Raw genomic sequence first — 16,767 nt, forward strand, 5'->3', positions numbered from 1 at the left:
TTTTTTTTTTTTTTTTTTTTTTTTTTTTTTTTTTTTTTTTTTTTTTTTTTTTTTTTTTTTGCAGAGACCTTTACAACAGATGCAGAAAGAAAAGTAATACTCTCTGGTTCTTTTAATCCGTTGCATGATGGTCACGTCAAGCTTTTAGAGGTTGCAACCGGGTATGTAGAGTTGTTTAATATTTTTTAAATTTACGATAATTCTCTTTGCCTAGACTCACTCTTGACCAACATCCAATATATTTGGGAAGCTACATCAACCACATGAAATCTACCAGATATTGAAGTAGAAAATTAAGAGAATAGGGACGCCATAATGAGGCTGATAAACTCTTTAAAGAACTCCTCTTTGCCAGATCTTAAGTCAATAATTTTCTCCCTAGTTCCTTGATATCTGAACTTTCTTATTTTTGTACAGCATTTGTGGTGGTGGGTATCCTTGTTTTGAATTATCGGCTGTGAATGCTGATAAACCACCCCTATCAGTATCACAGATCAAAGATCGTGTCGAGCAATTTAAAAAAGTTGGTGAGTCTTGTTTCAGAAATGTTTCCTATTTCATATGCTGTATTTTAGGTTAAATTATCAAATACTTCAGTTTCAATTATAAATTATGCCCAAATGATGAGTGGAAATTGATGTAGCTAAGATCGTTGTTACTACTCATTTAAACTCAAACTATCATGGATATCATTCATAGTATTTACAAAATCAATTTTTGCATATTATGATGCTGTGAATAATGTCATATGCTTCCTAGTTTTTACACACTAGCCATTATGTCAATTTTCTATCTACCATTCTAATAGAAAAAAATTTCAGATGTGTTTTTTGAAACAATGTGAAAACCGACGATAGTAAAAATGATAGTCTAAAGATACCTTTGAGACACAATTGAAATCTATCTCAAAGTTAAAAAGGGATATTTTGCAGAATTTACCCCATAATTTCTGTGGCTTTTCAGTTGTACCAGAGCTGTTTCCTTTTCTTCTTTTTTTTTTTTTAATTTTTTTTATCCTTCTATTTATTTATTATTATTGCTTGCAAAAGAAAGAGGACGTTGATTAAGGTGAATATTTATCTTTCAATTTTAATCTGCGTGGCAGGAAAGTCAGTAATCATTTCTAATCAGCCTTACTTTTACAAGAAAGCCGAACTTTTCCCTGGTAGTGCCTTTGTTATTGGTGCTGACACTGCAGTAAGGTTGATAGATGTAAGTTTTGACTAGTGGAACTATATTTATGTTTCTTCTCATCGAACCGTTTTCTGATTTAACATATTACGAGAGAATAACTTCACTTCCTTTCCTCCAAACGTGAACTTCTGTTTGGTGCTTTTTCCTCACATTATCTTGTTCTTTGGTGTGCTTTTGTTCTTTTTATATTTTAGGCTAGAAAGCAGGTCTTAAGAAACCCAACATAAATACTACAGAATATATGTAATGGCACAGGTCATAACGCACCATCTGTTAGTGCCGCCATCACTAATTTCCTCTATTGATTGTTATTTCCTATAGTTTTGTTTGATGATAATTTATTTTTAGAAATTTAGCTTATGAATATGTTATAGAATATTAAGTTGTATAATAGTCTCCTTGAGTTCTGAAGATACAAGAACTGCACTCCAAAAATAGTACGCATATGAAAACAATTCAAATGGATATGTTCTTTGTTAAGTTTTTCCCTTTTCAAGAATACTCTTAAAATCTTTAATCAAATTTTGGGACTTCGAGAATTTTTTTTACTTTTCAAAATTTCTTTGAATGATGTTTGAAGACAGAAGACAAATAATAAAAAGGCTATGGAATGGCCCTCTTGATTTCACTTTTCTGTATATTCTCTCCTTAATGGCAGTGTAAATCTGATGCAACGCAACATTGCTTACATGGTTTTCCATTGATTTGCAGCCCAAATACTATGATGGGGATTATAAGAAAATGCTGGAAATTTTGCTCCGAATCAAGAACACTGGGGCGACGTTCCTTGTTGGTGGTCGAAACATAAATGGTGTTTTCAAAGTACGTAAGCTTGAGAGATCTATAGGAAGTTTATATATATACCTTTTGTTTCCTTTGCCTACAAATTGAGAATTTATCCTGATGCTCCTTTTTCTTCGCCATTGTTACTAATGGTGTCATTCAGGTTCTTGAAGATGTTGAGATTCCACAAGAGCTAAGAGACATGTTTATCTCAATACCTGCAGACAAATTTCGTATGGACATTTCCTCCACCCAAATAAGAAAACAACTTGGAATTTAATCTTCTAGGTGATTAGGTAAAGAACAATTAAACTTCTTTAAAAAGAAATCTATTTTACTTTTAGTTTCATAGTATGTACAGTTTGCTGAAATATATTTTACATTGGTGTAAAGATTAGATCATTTTTGGCATTCAAGGATTTAAATTGCTTGTTTTAGGACTATCAGCATACCCAGAATGACTGATGAAGTGATAAATGAATGGTTTAAATATATTTTGGTTTATTGTATCAAATTTTGAGCCAAGTATTACTTGGCCAATCAATTAACTCATTTAGAATTAATTCTTTAATTACTATTTTTCTTATAAAAAATAAAATAAAAATTGGTATGGTTTAGATCGGTCCATACATTAGCCCCTGTAATGAAAAATAATTCTTTTTCAAAATTATTAGTGTTTGGTTAAAGTTTTTGAAAGTATTGATAATGTCTTTGGCTAAGAAATCATTTTTTTTTTTTCAATAATCAAACATAATATTACATATTTGTGTTTTAATAAAACGATTTATTTTTATTTTTATACGAAATACATCTCTAAATTTTTTGAAAATATCGAATAGATCAATCACCTATTAGACACAAAATTAAAAGTTTAATAACCTGTTAAAAAATATTTTCAATTGAATTATTAACAATAAAAAAAGATTACAAGATTTATAAAAAAGAACTAATAGATTTATTCTTAAAATAGTTAAATGGTATTTTTTCAAAATATCTAAATATTAGTTTTTCGGTCAAACTAAAATATAAAAATAATAATTTCTAATTAACCAGAAATATCTTAGATAAGTATAGTAACCAGAAGATTAATTATTTTAAGTTATAATTATTGTAATTATTAGAACATTAATATTATTTTAAATGCATAAAATATGAGAGATAATTCCATAAAAACATGAATATGTGGAAGACGCTCTATTTTTTTTTTTTTTTTTTTGTCATTTCTAACCAAAGCTAAAATTATAATATATTTTTTTAAAAAAATGTGCATACATTCCGTACCATTTTCTTTCATATTCGTAGTCTAAATAATGTATCGAGCATGTTAGCATCGTGCAATTCTATTAAGAATGAGAAACAAAAGTCAGTCCAATTTTCATTAATGTTCACCATGTTTAAGTAAAATACAACCAACTAAATCGAAATAAGAGAAAATATATTGCTGACCAAATTCTGAAAATAAAATCAAATAAAATATACTATTAACTAAATTTCTTAATAAATTAGGCTAATAAATTCAAAGTCATATATTAAAAACTTTATGTTAAATAAAAAACTTATTTTTTTTTTCTTCAAAATTAAAAGTAATATCGTATGTCATTTTTTAGCTTCATCTCTAGAAAAAATCTAGTTATTACTTTTATCTATATATATATATATATATATATATATATATATATATATATATATATTTATTTATTTATTTGAAACGACAACCCCATTCAATTCATTAAATATCCAAATCATGAACTCACACCAACCATTTATTGAATTAAATGAAAATAATAATAAATCTAAATTTAATTCAATAGGAAAAATTAGAATTTAAATGCATAAAATATTAAATTTAAAATTTTTTAGTTCATACACTTACAAATTTTGGGTAAGAAAATTCCTATTTGATATCAAACTAAAATAATATTTTTCCCCCAAAAAAATAAAAAAATAATAAAAATAATAAAAATAAAAACAAAAAGTAAAAGTAGAATATAGAAAATAAAGTAAAAACAAAAAGCATCCAAAGCAATGATATATTATTTCTTTAAAAACGGACAGGAGAACTGGCAGTGGCCGCCGCTGATCGGAGACCTCACCGGAGTTGGATTAGAACCGCAATAACGACAATAATGGCTACTTCTTTGGCCTCCGTAGCTATAATCGCTTCTCTGCATCTAATTGCCTTTGTCTTCGCCATCGGAGCTGAAATGCGCCGGAGCACGGTATCTCTTCCGCTCTTTTCTGAATTTTCTGTGGATTTAGGCTTCTGTAAGCTTCTAAGTTCTTGTTTGTGTGCGTTTATGGGCCCTAAAGGCAACGGTACAGCCAGATGAGTACGACGAGACTACTCACTGCGTCTATGACTCCGATGCGTCGACGGTGTACGGTCTTGTGGCGTTTGGTTTGCTATTGATTAGCCACACAGTGCTTATGGTTGTCACGAGGTGTCTCTGCTGTGGTAAAGGCTTGAAAAGTGGAGGATCCACCGTCTGTGCCATCATCCTCTTCATCGTTTCTTGGTATTTTTCTATTTCTTCTCTCTAGTTGTTTGTAAATCGATATCTCGAATTGAATAGAATATTGGTGAGAAATTATTGCGGTTCTCAAATTATACTCGAACCTACCGACGGATCCATTCATCTAGACTTCCCCTAATCCTGTTTCTAGTTATTTGAATCATTTGGCCTAGAATTTTGAACTGTTTTGATTAAAGTTTCTGCAGATTGGAGAGCTTGTCTCTAAAATCTTGGCATGGCCTTTACTTTCGAGATCATTTCTTGATCCCACTGCTTTTGCTCAAATCTAAATAATCTTGTGATAGAATTCCATTCAGAAGAACTTCACCAATTCAGCTTAGATCGGATGAAAATGAAATTCTTGATTGTCGAAAAAGTACTATAATCCTAGTCTAGTGATTCTTGGTTTGTCCAAATATCTGTTTCAGCATTCATTTTCAGTACTGACTAACTGAATATCATGGATTAAATATGTCCTGAGTTGATGAATTATGTTTCTGCTTAGTTGCTTTCACCATAAATGGATTCTTCGTTTTGCTTAAAATGTTTGTATGAGGATATGGTTGAGAGACTCTTGTACAGTTTGGGATTATGAACTGATGCTAAGCGTTAAACCACTGTTGAATCCAAATCGAAATCCAAAATTCTAAGTTGATTCATCATGGTAAACCCAATCTGTTTCATATGTTCTTAAGAGCTAAATTTTGAGAAATGAATCTAGGCATCTCTTCTTGGGAGCTGAGTCTTTGTTGCTAGCTGGGTCTGTGAGGAATGCCTACCACACCAAGTTCAGAGGAGCATTGCCGATCAAGAACTTGTCGTGCTCCATGCTTCGGCGCGGGGTGTTCGCCGCTGCAGCAGCCTTGACATTTCTGTCATTGGTGTTTTCAATACTTTACTACATAGCGCACTCCAGAGCTGATACAGGAGGCTGGGAGAAGCACCAGAATGAAGGTGTTGGCATGGTGCCCCCTAGTTTTTCAGGGCATGAGCAGCACGATCGATCAACGGGAGGATTCGAGAAGGCTTAGCCATGGCAGGATTTGATTATTAGAAGTTGCAGACTCAATGTTGATTAGAGTTTTTATGGTGGGAAAACACAAGTTGAACCAAAATGTCAAGTTCTTGTTGCTAAATTATAAATATGTAAAGTGGTTTCAAAACATAATTGAGGTGTGAAAATGTAGCTTTTATATCATATCTGTTGTGGTTTTTAACTGCCTCCAGCATGCAATGTTCATCTGAGTTTTGAACCATTTATTCACTCCCATTATATTACTTTTTTTTTTTTTTTTTTTTTTTTTTATACTTTGGAATTTTGCTTTNTTCTATTTTGTCACTCGTTTTTTTAATAAATTATTTAATAAGGCGTTATGGGTCAAGTACATAATTTGCTTCGTGATTAAATCTTTACTGCCAGTATTTGAAGAAACATAGTAAGTCAAGAAGTCAACGAAGATTTCACATAGTACTTTTGATCGAAAAATCAATTTGATTTATTTCGTACCTTTCGCTCAATGAAAAAATGAGTCAGATTCTACGGGATCAAACCTATGGGACTTAAGGAATGATCGAAGGGAATAAAAAAAGAAAAAAAAAAGAGGGAAAAATAAGTAAATAAAAATGACGTAGAAGAGCCCAGATTCCAAATGAATGAAAACGTGACTGAATTGGTCCCGGTCACTCTTCGGGACGGAATGCTTCTCAGGTACGAAATGAGCCACTTTGAATAGGTTCATTGCTCCGGCCCAGAATACGATTAATCCGGCATGGGCTACATGAGCCCCCAGTAGTTTACCGGATAAATTGATAAGTCGGGCATTCCCGGCCCACCAAGCGAAACCGGTGGTTTCTTGGTCACGACCAGCTAAAGCTAAAGTTCCATTAAAGAGCGTTTCCACGGGGTAGAACCTCCTCAGGGAATATAAGGTTTTCTCTAATTTATTAGAATATTTTCTCTTATTATATTTTGTTATCTTTATCTATTTAAATAAAAAAATAAATATATTTATTCAATTCAAATTGTTATTTCCATGGGTCGAATTTTAGTTGTCAATCTAAATATAACTTAACTTCGTTAGTTTATAGCTAAAATCATTTCATAATTTTTTAAGAACATTTCTAACACTATCTAATCTCTAATAGATGTCTGTATTTTTTTTTTTTTTTTTCAAAATACTATATTTTCGAGTAAAGCATTGAGTATTGTTAGACTCTCAACAACAATGGTATGATATTATCCACTTTGAGCCTAATCAAATATGAACCAAACACTAACAATTATAAATAATTCTTTATAGAAAGCAGTTTGAGGCCTCTACAACCACTTTTAAGAGGGGCATTACAACATACATACAATGATTCAAATTGAAAACAACAACAAATGCAAGGCATTCATGAAACAGTAATAGAAATTAAGTATGGGCACAGCCAAACCAATATATGATGCAGGCAGCTATCATTATTTGATACACAACAACAAGTTTGTTTGAAACACCTAAACAATGGGATCAAACCTGCATAAAAGATTCACCCCTTCTCCATTCAAACAAAAAACAAACAAGGAACACGGTGATAGAGCTTGAATAATGGCATGGTTCATTGATAACGAAGCTCTTCATAATAAATTATACAGTTTTCAATAGCAACTAAGGAGCATAACCAACATTCAAATACATTGGAGCGGGGGGGATCCACATAAGCTACCTTAGCTTACTCCTACCATAACCTTCCTATCAAAAATCCTCTCCATAGTTTACACTCTAAACATCTTCATCAGCACACTATCTTTTTCTTTTTTTCTTTTTTTCTTTTTCTTTTTCTTTTCTTTTTTCCTTTTTTTTTTCTTTTCCTTTCATTTCACCTACAGTTAATAACTTATTAAAAAGGACTTTCAGTAACTAAAGAGAAAAAAGAGAGGATAAAACCTGCGAGGCAGCACAAGCAGCAAGTATCACCAACTTTGGGGGCAATGTTTTTGCTACACCTTCTACATCTTCATCCAACTGTTTTTTTGCTTTTTCTTTATTGCTTTTTTCCCTTTTTGACCTTTGTCTGAACTTTTCTCAATTCGTCATCTACCAACCTCACCACCATCCCATCACAAACTGTTGTTATTTTCACCATCCCATCACAAACTCTTCCTTTTTTCCTTTTCCATTTCCATTTTCTGAAGTAGAACAGCATCACAAAGAGAAAATTACGACACGGTACTGAATTATGATATCTTGACTTCCCACCTTTAGGTTTATGGATTGTAGATGTTGAAAGGATTTCACCGTCGGCTGAAGAAGATGAAGTCAGGGTGATTTACGCAACGTTCTCTTAACCAATCCTTGGCGTCCTGCAAAAGTGAATTTGCCAATTGCCACTCATATCCGCCATTTGGAGTCCATAAAGACCCTCTAAACTTGTATGAAGCTAGACCAAAAACTGGTAGGGACATCCTAGGAATACCATCTATATCACTAGGATACGTTACTACAGGACCTTGAACACTACGTGCCCCTGTAAATAAGATATATGAAGGAATCAGTATCGAAGGATTTAAGAAGCAAATCAACATGAAGAGGCCAATCATTTTGTCAACAATTTGGATACAACTACCCCAGATGCAATTATATTTGTAAATTCGCAATGTTGCATGAAGAAATAGAACTTGTCTGAAAGTTAGAACCATGAGGAGCCAATTACCACATAATTAACAGTTTATTGAAAATTCCATCGCAACAAAATAACAGCCAAGACATAAAAATCAGAACTCAATGGACGCTGGTTTTCGTCAAACAGGTCCAATGTGCGGGCCAAATCTTTTTCACAGAACTATTTAAAAAACAAGCCATTGTGATATGATATAAGAAATGCTCGGATATCAAATGGGAAAATAACCCTAGCAAATTGAAATAATGAACCTTTTCGGTATGTGAATCCCCAGTTCACCAACACTACCACTCCAAAATCGATTTGATATCTCACTCTAAGGATTAGGTTCGACATAGAATGCCTTAAAATCAAAACTCCCAAGTCAATAATAAGTTCTTTTTCTCAAAATTCAAACACTCCACAAGATGGGAAAATTAATCATATTTAACTGTATTTGAAGGAAAAAGTGCGAAGATTAAAACTCAATTCATCATTATCTATTCTTACAACCTAATACTCAAGCTTTAAATAGCTTCCCAAAATCCTAAATGCAAGTCACATCATCGAGCAAATCAAAATGATACAAACACTCATACTTAATGTCATAAAAAGGATAAAATTACATCAAAATTATAAAATAAAATATGAATAATAATCTAATGTCCTTCACGGTTCATATCACATTGGTATTTCCATTCTTAAGATACCAAGTCGTCCATGAATACTTGAATGAAGAGCACCAGTGTATAAATAAAAACCATTTCAACAGAAAGTCGGAGACCAATCTCCACTCAAGTTGGAGTAAATAACATAGAAAAACAATAAATTTAGCTATGAAAATTGCTTTCCATATAAAATAGTTCCAATGAAGAGAAAGATGAAAATGGAGGGGGAGGGGGGAGGGGCAAAAACATTATATTAGCAAACGAAAGAAAGCATTACACACAAAATATTAGTCGTTTAAGAAGAAAGAAGCTACAATTACCTCCCATTGGCGTAGACAAATAATGAAAGGTGAGGAAGCAGGCATCTAGATCCCTTAATGTTGGTCCAGTTGGAATCCTGTAAATTGGATACCTACAAATGAACCACCAAAGCACAAGTGATAAGTGCATGAATAAAAAGTCCTATTAGGTTCAAGGCTTTGACAGTACCATGCCACAGAAAACCAACTGGAAGGCAATAGATCACAACTTCGTAATGTCTTGAGCTCAGGGAACCGAAAGGCAAGATCTGATACCTGGAGAAAGTATCAAAACTAGAGTAAAGTTACAAGAGCTGAAAAGAAAGGACTTAGGTATTTTACTTTCGTCTGATTCCAATAGGGGGGGCTGTTCTGTTAAAGCATTAACTTGCCTTATCTGCCAAAGGTTCCCGACTATAAGGCAAATCCCGTTCAAGATGCTCAAATAGTAACTGGCCTTGAGAATTAAGAGATTCAGCCTCATCACTAGAACAGTCTTCTTGAAGTCCAATTAGCTGATCCCGCAAAGATAACCTCTCCATTCTACGAGAAAGCTCAGAAGACAAATGGTGATGATTGAGTTGATTCCCCATGTATTTTACTGCTCGTTCAGGTTCTGAATCACTACTACCATCACTACTAGAATCTCTGAAATCACTATCACTGTCCTCACCTGGTTGCCTACAACACATGGGTCCATGTTCAAATTACCAAAGTATTCAGCATATTAAGCACTAACTCAATGTTAAACTTTATACACTAAACCAACCCATTCAGTAAATCGAAGTACGTTATTCTTAAAACCGAAGCAGTGAACTTCTGTAGGGATTTAATTGGATTTTTATGACACCAAACTAGAAAGAATTTATCACAATCTAAGACAATGCTTGGCTCTTAGCACCTTCACCAGGTTGTGCTTTCCAAACTTATTACCTATTGCCACTTATAACATGGCCGAACCAAATATTAGCTAAAAACTCCAATAGTTCTTTTGACCAAGAAAAATCCATGAACGGCTCAGTAACCATTCTAATTATTACGTATGGTTAGACCAAGAAACATACATACATTCAGAGAAACTGGCCCTCACTTGAAAAATTGGTTATATTTCGCCAGTGAATCATACTAACAGCTTATCAAAATTTAATATACTAGACAGAATATATTTCCAGTGAACAAGAATACCTCGACTTCGCAGAGGACTTCAAGGATTCACCATATATCTGTATACCAGATAAATATGGTACATAATACTGGACAACACTGTCACTGTCGTTTAATACAAGAGGAACACCTGCGCCATAAGCACTCCATTCCTTGAAAGACTCCCACAAATCACCTAGGACGAAGTATGGTTGCAATTCCGCGTCACAGGTTCTCCAACCCTTGATCGTTGTCTGCAATGAAATACAATTGGAGCCGAAATCAGGGGAGCTGTTGATTATTAAGGTCATTGATTGAGGCGTTAAAGTTGATCCTAGCTATGAAAAATGACCCCTCATCGATCATTGATGAACTTGAGGTGATAGAGAAGAATATTAAGAAATACAAGAAAAGGAAAGCGATTAAAATTTCCACCGGAATCTGCATATTGCAAACTGGATTTATTCTTCACATAATCTATTGTTTGTCGTATGGCTCAGAGTTGTAACAGAGAAGTTAAACATCGATCAGCAAAACAAATTGTGGCCGCTAATTAGAGGTAGGAGGGCCATACTGAGAGCCGCAAAAGGTAAAAACTAAAAATATTTGGAAATCAACTTTTTCATACTAAAGAAAACAAAATCCCAGCCAAGGGAAAAAAAGAAACCCAAATTCCGATAGGTTCAAACCTTTGAGGGGTACTGTGCAGGTACAGATGGCGCGATTGACTGCAAGAACCGCTCGAGATTACTCAACGACGACACGACTGGCTCAAAAGCCGACATCGCAATGGATTTAGGGAGCTCTTCACACCCATCCCCGTATTCGGTTTCTCTAATCATCGAGGACACCGTGGTCGGTTTAAGAACAGGGGATTCGCTTGCTGAAACGTCGCTCTGAACTCTCCGGAGCTGATCATTTTGACGGCCCTGATGCGACCTACGAGCTTTTGTCGGATTGTAAAACCTATCGTCACCACAACCACGACCAAACTGCAAGCCTGCACCGAACATTATATTTCGAAAACCAAACGAAAAAAGTGGCTCCGGAAAATGACGATCGGCAGTCGTAGAATCCTCAATAAAAGTCAACGAAATGCAAAAGCAACAATCTCACTGGAGACTAATCGGATAAGAATCAAAATCCCCAAGCACAGAAGAGTACGATTGATTGCGAGATAAAATTAGAGAGACAATCCGCGGCGAAAATGTGAGAGACGAAAAACAGAGCCCTCTGTGATTCGTCAAAAAGGAAAAAAAAAACAATGGATGAATCGAATGGGAGAAGATGATTTTGAATTCAAAAACCTTACAGAGATTGAGACGCAATGGATCTAAAACACAGAAGGAGGGTTTCAATGGCTTCGAAACAGAGAGAGAAAGAGAGGAGAGAGAGAGCAATGGAAGAACAACGAAGCGATTGTTGCAGAGAGAAAAATAGAGAGATGGAAGAGAACCAGTACGCCGGTTTTTTCAAGGAACAAAATAGCCACCAATTCATTTTAACACTATTATTTATTTATTTATTTATTTATTTCTTTTTTCTTAAGACAAAAATAATAATTTTATATTATATATTTATAATTATGGTCTTCAAGCAAGCAAAACATGCGCCCTAATTAAAATAGGATTTAGGAGTAGCTTGCTTTAAAGTGAAAAGACAATTCTACCCTTTCCATAAAGGTTTTTTTAGTCAATTCACTTTTTTTGGCGAAAAATAATTTATTAATCGCAAATTTTTAATTTTATCAAATTTCATTTCAAATTTTAACCGACAAAAACGTTATTAGTTTTATATTCTATTGTTAATTTGTGGGATTGGTTAGATTTTTTTTATTTTTTATTGAAAATATTGAAAATTATGATGATTTTTATTTTTTATTTTTTGCTAAAATTAGTGTGTTAATTAGAGGAAATTAAAAGGTTAAATTTGAAAGAAAGTTGAGGCAAATTGATACAAATTTAGAATCAAGTTGATTTTTCCTAATTGCTTTTTTTAAGATTTTATCATTATAATATACCTTTTATATTTTTTTATTTTGTTAAATTACAATTTTTTAGTCCTTAATTTTTAACGAATAATGTAAATTTAAAAAATTTATAATGTGATAATTTCTATTTTTCATTTCTAAAGTTGAATAAATACGGTTAACTTTAACACTTACGTGATATGGTAGTGATGTCATTAAAGGACAACTATATAGTTGTTAGCGATGAATTTAATATGTTATGAATTGAACCTCGACATTATATCAATTTATTATTTAATGAAATAAATTTAAACAATTAAAATTAATATTTATAGTATATATATTAAAAATATATTGATTAAATGGTATTTAACTAATATTATATCTAAGGTTTGCCTTATAATTTATATTTTTAAAATTAACTCATAATAATATAGTCTTTGTTTTGTTAAATGTTTTTTTAATTATTTTGCTATTTTTTTATTCTTTTCAAAATTCAACCAAATTTTAAAAATAAAAAAGTTGTAAAAAAACTTATTTTGAATCAACAAAATGAACAATTAATTGAGAAATTATAATAATTTGCTTAAAATATTTGAGAGGGTAATTTGGTCCATTCGGGTGTGATTAATGAAAAGGAAATTAGAATTTTGGTGGGCCCCAATTGTCAGAACCATCTCATTGGAAAAAATCTTAATCCTTAATTAAAAAAGGACGGTGATTGGTCGGTTTTGGGTAAATGAGGATTAGTTAAATAAGCCAGATCTCTACACGTGTGCATATCTTATTTGGACACGTGTCAGGCTAGAGTTTATTCTATTCGATTATTTCAAAACGTACCAAAAAAATTGTGATTGAGCGCGTGTATGCCACGCGAATGTTTTTTTCTTTTTTTTTCTTTTTTTTTTCTTTTTTTTTTTTTTTTTTTTTTTAATGTCCGTTGAACTATGTGTAACAAGATTTACCGATGATGAAAATAACAACAAAATGGTATATTATAATTATACACCATCTTCATTTTGATCCACACGTGCAAGCCTAAAATCTTATCATTTATAGCTCCCGAGATGGAGTTAGTGTTTGGACTCGGTTTTAACAATGTTCTATCATGTTAAAAAAAATTCAACATTAATTATTTAATTAATAACTTGGTCTCGTAATTGGTTTCTATAACCAATGCGAATTTTGTTACCAAAAGGGAAAGCTCAAAAAAGATAATATCTGCTAGCGGTGGATCTAGGTTTTTACAAATGGTATCAGAGCCAGACATCACACAATGTGAAAGGAAGGACGCTGGTCCCAAAGGGGATGGATTTGGTGGCGGTTCCACATCGATTAGAGAAAGAAATAAGTGTCAGCGAGGACACTGAGCCCCGAAGGGGGTAGATTGTGATGTCCCACATTGGTTGTGGAGAAGAACAAAACACTCTTTATATATACTAGCGGTGAATTTGGGTTGTTATAAATTTCAAATAAAGTTTTGGATAAACAGTATAATTAATATTATGTAAACAAAAATCGAGAGGAAAGTAAATAAATTTCCGAGTTGGGATGTTCGGTTAGATTAGATTTTGCAGATTATATAGTATATTAAATCAGACATAACCTATAGTTTTCTTCACATGCTCCAAAAATAAAATACTAATATTGTGGATCTAAGCAATGAGATAAAGTAATAATTAATAATTAATAATTAATAATAAAATTTCGGTCGGAGGGTAGAGAGGGAAATAAATAAAGTTGGTCACGTGCGTGGAAAAAATTAAAAAATATATTAAGAATTGTTGTGTTTTTTTTTTATTTAGTTTCAAGTAATTGTTCAAACATTTAAATATATTGAAAAATTGGAGTAAGTTTAGATTTCTGATAAAATTAAAAAAGTCTCCAATTATTTTTTATTTCTTAAATATAATTTCATAAATGAAAAAAGAATTAAAAAATAATCAATATATATGCATCACGAGTTCAAATTATAGAAAATAAACTATAGTATTAATTTATTACTATAAAGTTTACTAATTTCACAATTACATAACAAATATATTATTAATTATGACTAATTTTAAAGTTTTCGGCAAATACAGGTATAAATATCAAACATTCACTGGTTAATTTGACAGTCTAAATTAGTCAAGTTATCGAGTCATATGAACAACTCTAATCTGATTGTGAGTAGACTCCATCTCAATTTAATAGGGCTCGATTTTGGACGTAATTGGTAGAGACTTGATTTTCATATTGGCCCCCGTACATTGACCAATATTAATTAAATAACAATTTTATTTATTATTTTATGTAATTTCGACATCGACCCATTAAAAACAAAAAAGTTACATCGATTTGTATGGTCAGCAATTTTTGGCAGAGGAATTTATCCTTGAGAATAAGAATTGTATTCTTCTTCATTTTAGACCATATGAAAATTATAGATAGCATATTCTCTATATATATATATATATATATATATATATATATATATATCTTAAAATAATAAATATATTCACTTAATATAATAATATATATATATTAATTAAAATTAAAGGGGAAATAAATAAAGCAATATTTTCCAAATAATTTATGTCCTATTTGCTCCCATTGACCACATGATGTGAAGGTTGGTGGTGGAAAAAGGAATTTTATTTATAAATTTTATTTATAATATAATATAATAAAATATAATATAATACATTTATGAGGCATATCTTCTTCTCCCTCCACGTGATTTCATAATAACAAATGTCCCAATCAAGTCCTAATTTGTATTTTAGTCCCAATTTATTTTGATAATTTTTTTTTTTTAGTTTTAACTTTTATTTTTACAATTTTTAATTTTAGTCTATGGGTCGATGAAGAAGTCTTATGAAGGATCGATCACGTGGTTTTAACTCAAATAAGTATTCTTTCGAAAATACTGTTCTACCACCGTCAGATACTAAGAGCAAGAAACATGTTTTAATTTGAATTAAGAAAATATGACTGTTGAAGAGTATAACTTAAAGATACTGAAGCTAAGAGAGTATAATGATTTGTTATGAATCTAAGAGAGAAAATACACGGCACGATAAGAGGCTTAGCTCCATTAGATTATCTATTAGCCTTTCGGACAATTGCACTGTTGGACATGTATACTCCTAGATATGATGTGAGTATAGTAGAGTCGTGTCCTAACGATTGCAAGATCACTCTTTGCTTCTGTATGATGAGATTATTTAAGGGTAATGCTTTTGTATCAAATTGTATCATTTAGCATACTCTTCTTGGGGGGTGTTCGATGATGCACTGTTATCCTTGATTGCATCATGACACTTGTCTTTCTCGATATTCACGTGCTCACATAGGCACCAATCACATGTCACCTTTGACCTATTATCACTTATTGGAGAAACTTACTCGATTCATAATATAGTTTTGACACTTTACATGATGAGTCCACACATATGGAGCCACTCCTAGTATATACCAAATTCTCTAGGTTGTACCCTAACAACGTGAACCCACATATAAGTCATTGAGGATCTACTAAGGTTGTGTCCTAAATGATATGAATTATAGAAGATGAGGCCTCTCCCCTATGGTTGAAATTATGGGTTTAAAATTGGGATGAAACGATTACGAGGTTACGTCTCACCTTTATATCTGTATTATTGGAATAAACTTAGAGGAGCTAGATGATACAACGATTGGGATAAGCTCCGAAGAACTATAGATGATATGAACCTTATGACTAAATCGAGCTTAGATGAGCTTAATTACCTGATTCCAAACTAAGATCACTACGATCATTAGACGATTCCTAACCATAGAACTACCATTTAATATTCTGTCCTTATCAACTAACATTCATCTTTAGTCGACATGGAATAAAATATCAATGTCAATGTAGATATTGAGGTCTAAATTTTACTAAAATATTAGGTGAATTATAATCTTAAATCATTAGCTAAATATAGCTTTCTAATTTCTATTTGGGCTGGAGGCCCAATCGTTGCAACACCTTATTTTTTATTTTTATTTTTTACAATTTTATATTTGTTTGGGATACAAATTTAAATTAAATGTTTTTTCATTTTAAAATTAATTATTCTGAGTTGCTTAATTTTAGAGTTATGGAGAGAATATTGTAAAAATGTTATACATTTAGCCTGTAGAAAAATAATGTGTTTTGCAAAAATAGAGGACCATATTAAAAAAAAAAAAAAAATTATTCTTTTAGATATAAACAAAATTTAATATTTGAGTTGTCCCATTATAAGTTTAGCCTTTTAATATTGGCAATAACTAAAGAAAAGTTCCAACTTTCAATTGTGGAAAATATTTTCAATTTAACATTTCAACCTTTTTGTTTCATAGTTTTGATACATATTGATATATTTATATTTATATATAAAAATTGAGGCGGGATAGATTTGGGGAATTGGAGGTAGGGGATGAGAAATAAGTTTCATTTAACTAATTGAGAAAAAATCTATTTTCACTCTGTCTCCTATTTCTCATTTAAACGAGAATTTCCGACTCCATTTAGGGTTGGACCCGCAGATTAACCGGACATTTCTACACTT

At 32.0% G+C, this 16,767-nt stretch overlaps 3 protein-coding genes across 6 annotated transcripts in view; 2 read left to right on the plus strand and 1 right to left on the minus strand.

The window, feature by feature from the left end:
- The window catches only part of LOC111489421, a 7,095-nt gene extending 4,630 nt beyond the window's left edge, over positions 1 to 2,465 (plus strand). For 3 of the 4 annotated variants that reach the window (XM_023137613.1, XM_023137615.1, XM_023137616.1), the window contains 5 exons: positions 65 to 161; positions 418 to 527; positions 1,106 to 1,212; positions 1,906 to 2,016; positions 2,141 to 2,428. In XM_023137613.1, coding sequence (XP_022993381.1) covers positions 65 to 161; positions 418 to 527; positions 1,106 to 1,212; positions 1,906 to 2,016; positions 2,141 to 2,257 — 542 coding nt within the window. In that variant the 3' untranslated portion in view covers positions 2,258 to 2,428. Of the gene's footprint in view, positions 1 to 64; positions 162 to 417; positions 528 to 1,105; positions 1,213 to 1,905; positions 2,017 to 2,140 lie in introns of all 4 variants that reach the window. The other variant, XM_023137614.1, reaches the window with a different exon arrangement.
- Positions 2,466 to 3,999: 1,534 nt separating this feature from the next.
- On the plus strand, positions 4,000 to 5,746 carry LOC111489148. Its single transcript, XM_023137219.1, has 3 exons — positions 4,000 to 4,196; positions 4,288 to 4,493; positions 5,212 to 5,746. The coding sequence occupies exons 1-3, from the start codon at positions 4,104 to 4,106 to the stop codon at positions 5,519 to 5,521; spliced, it is 609 nt and encodes a 202-aa protein (XP_022992987.1). The 5' UTR covers positions 4,000 to 4,103; the 3' UTR covers positions 5,522 to 5,746.
- A 1,187-nt stretch (positions 5,747 to 6,933) lies between these two features.
- LOC111489147 lies at positions 6,934 to 11,721 on the minus strand. Its single transcript, XM_023137218.1, has 6 exons — positions 10,929 to 11,721; positions 10,282 to 10,493; positions 9,489 to 9,777; positions 9,287 to 9,372; positions 9,118 to 9,209; positions 6,934 to 7,997 (listed from the first exon to the last, which is right to left on the minus strand). The coding sequence occupies exons 1-6, from the start codon at positions 11,250 to 11,252 to the stop codon at positions 7,765 to 7,767; spliced, it is 1,236 nt and encodes a 411-aa protein (XP_022992986.1). The 5' UTR covers positions 11,253 to 11,721; the 3' UTR covers positions 6,934 to 7,764.
- Between the last annotated feature and the right edge of the window lie 5,046 nt (positions 11,722 to 16,767).

This window comes from Cucurbita maxima, unplaced genomic scaffold, assembly GCF_002738345.1.
Source record: "Cucurbita maxima cultivar Rimu unplaced genomic scaffold, Cmax_1.0 Cma_Scf00014, whole genome shotgun sequence".
Taxonomy (NCBI): Eukaryota; Viridiplantae; Streptophyta; class Magnoliopsida; order Cucurbitales; family Cucurbitaceae; genus Cucurbita; species Cucurbita maxima.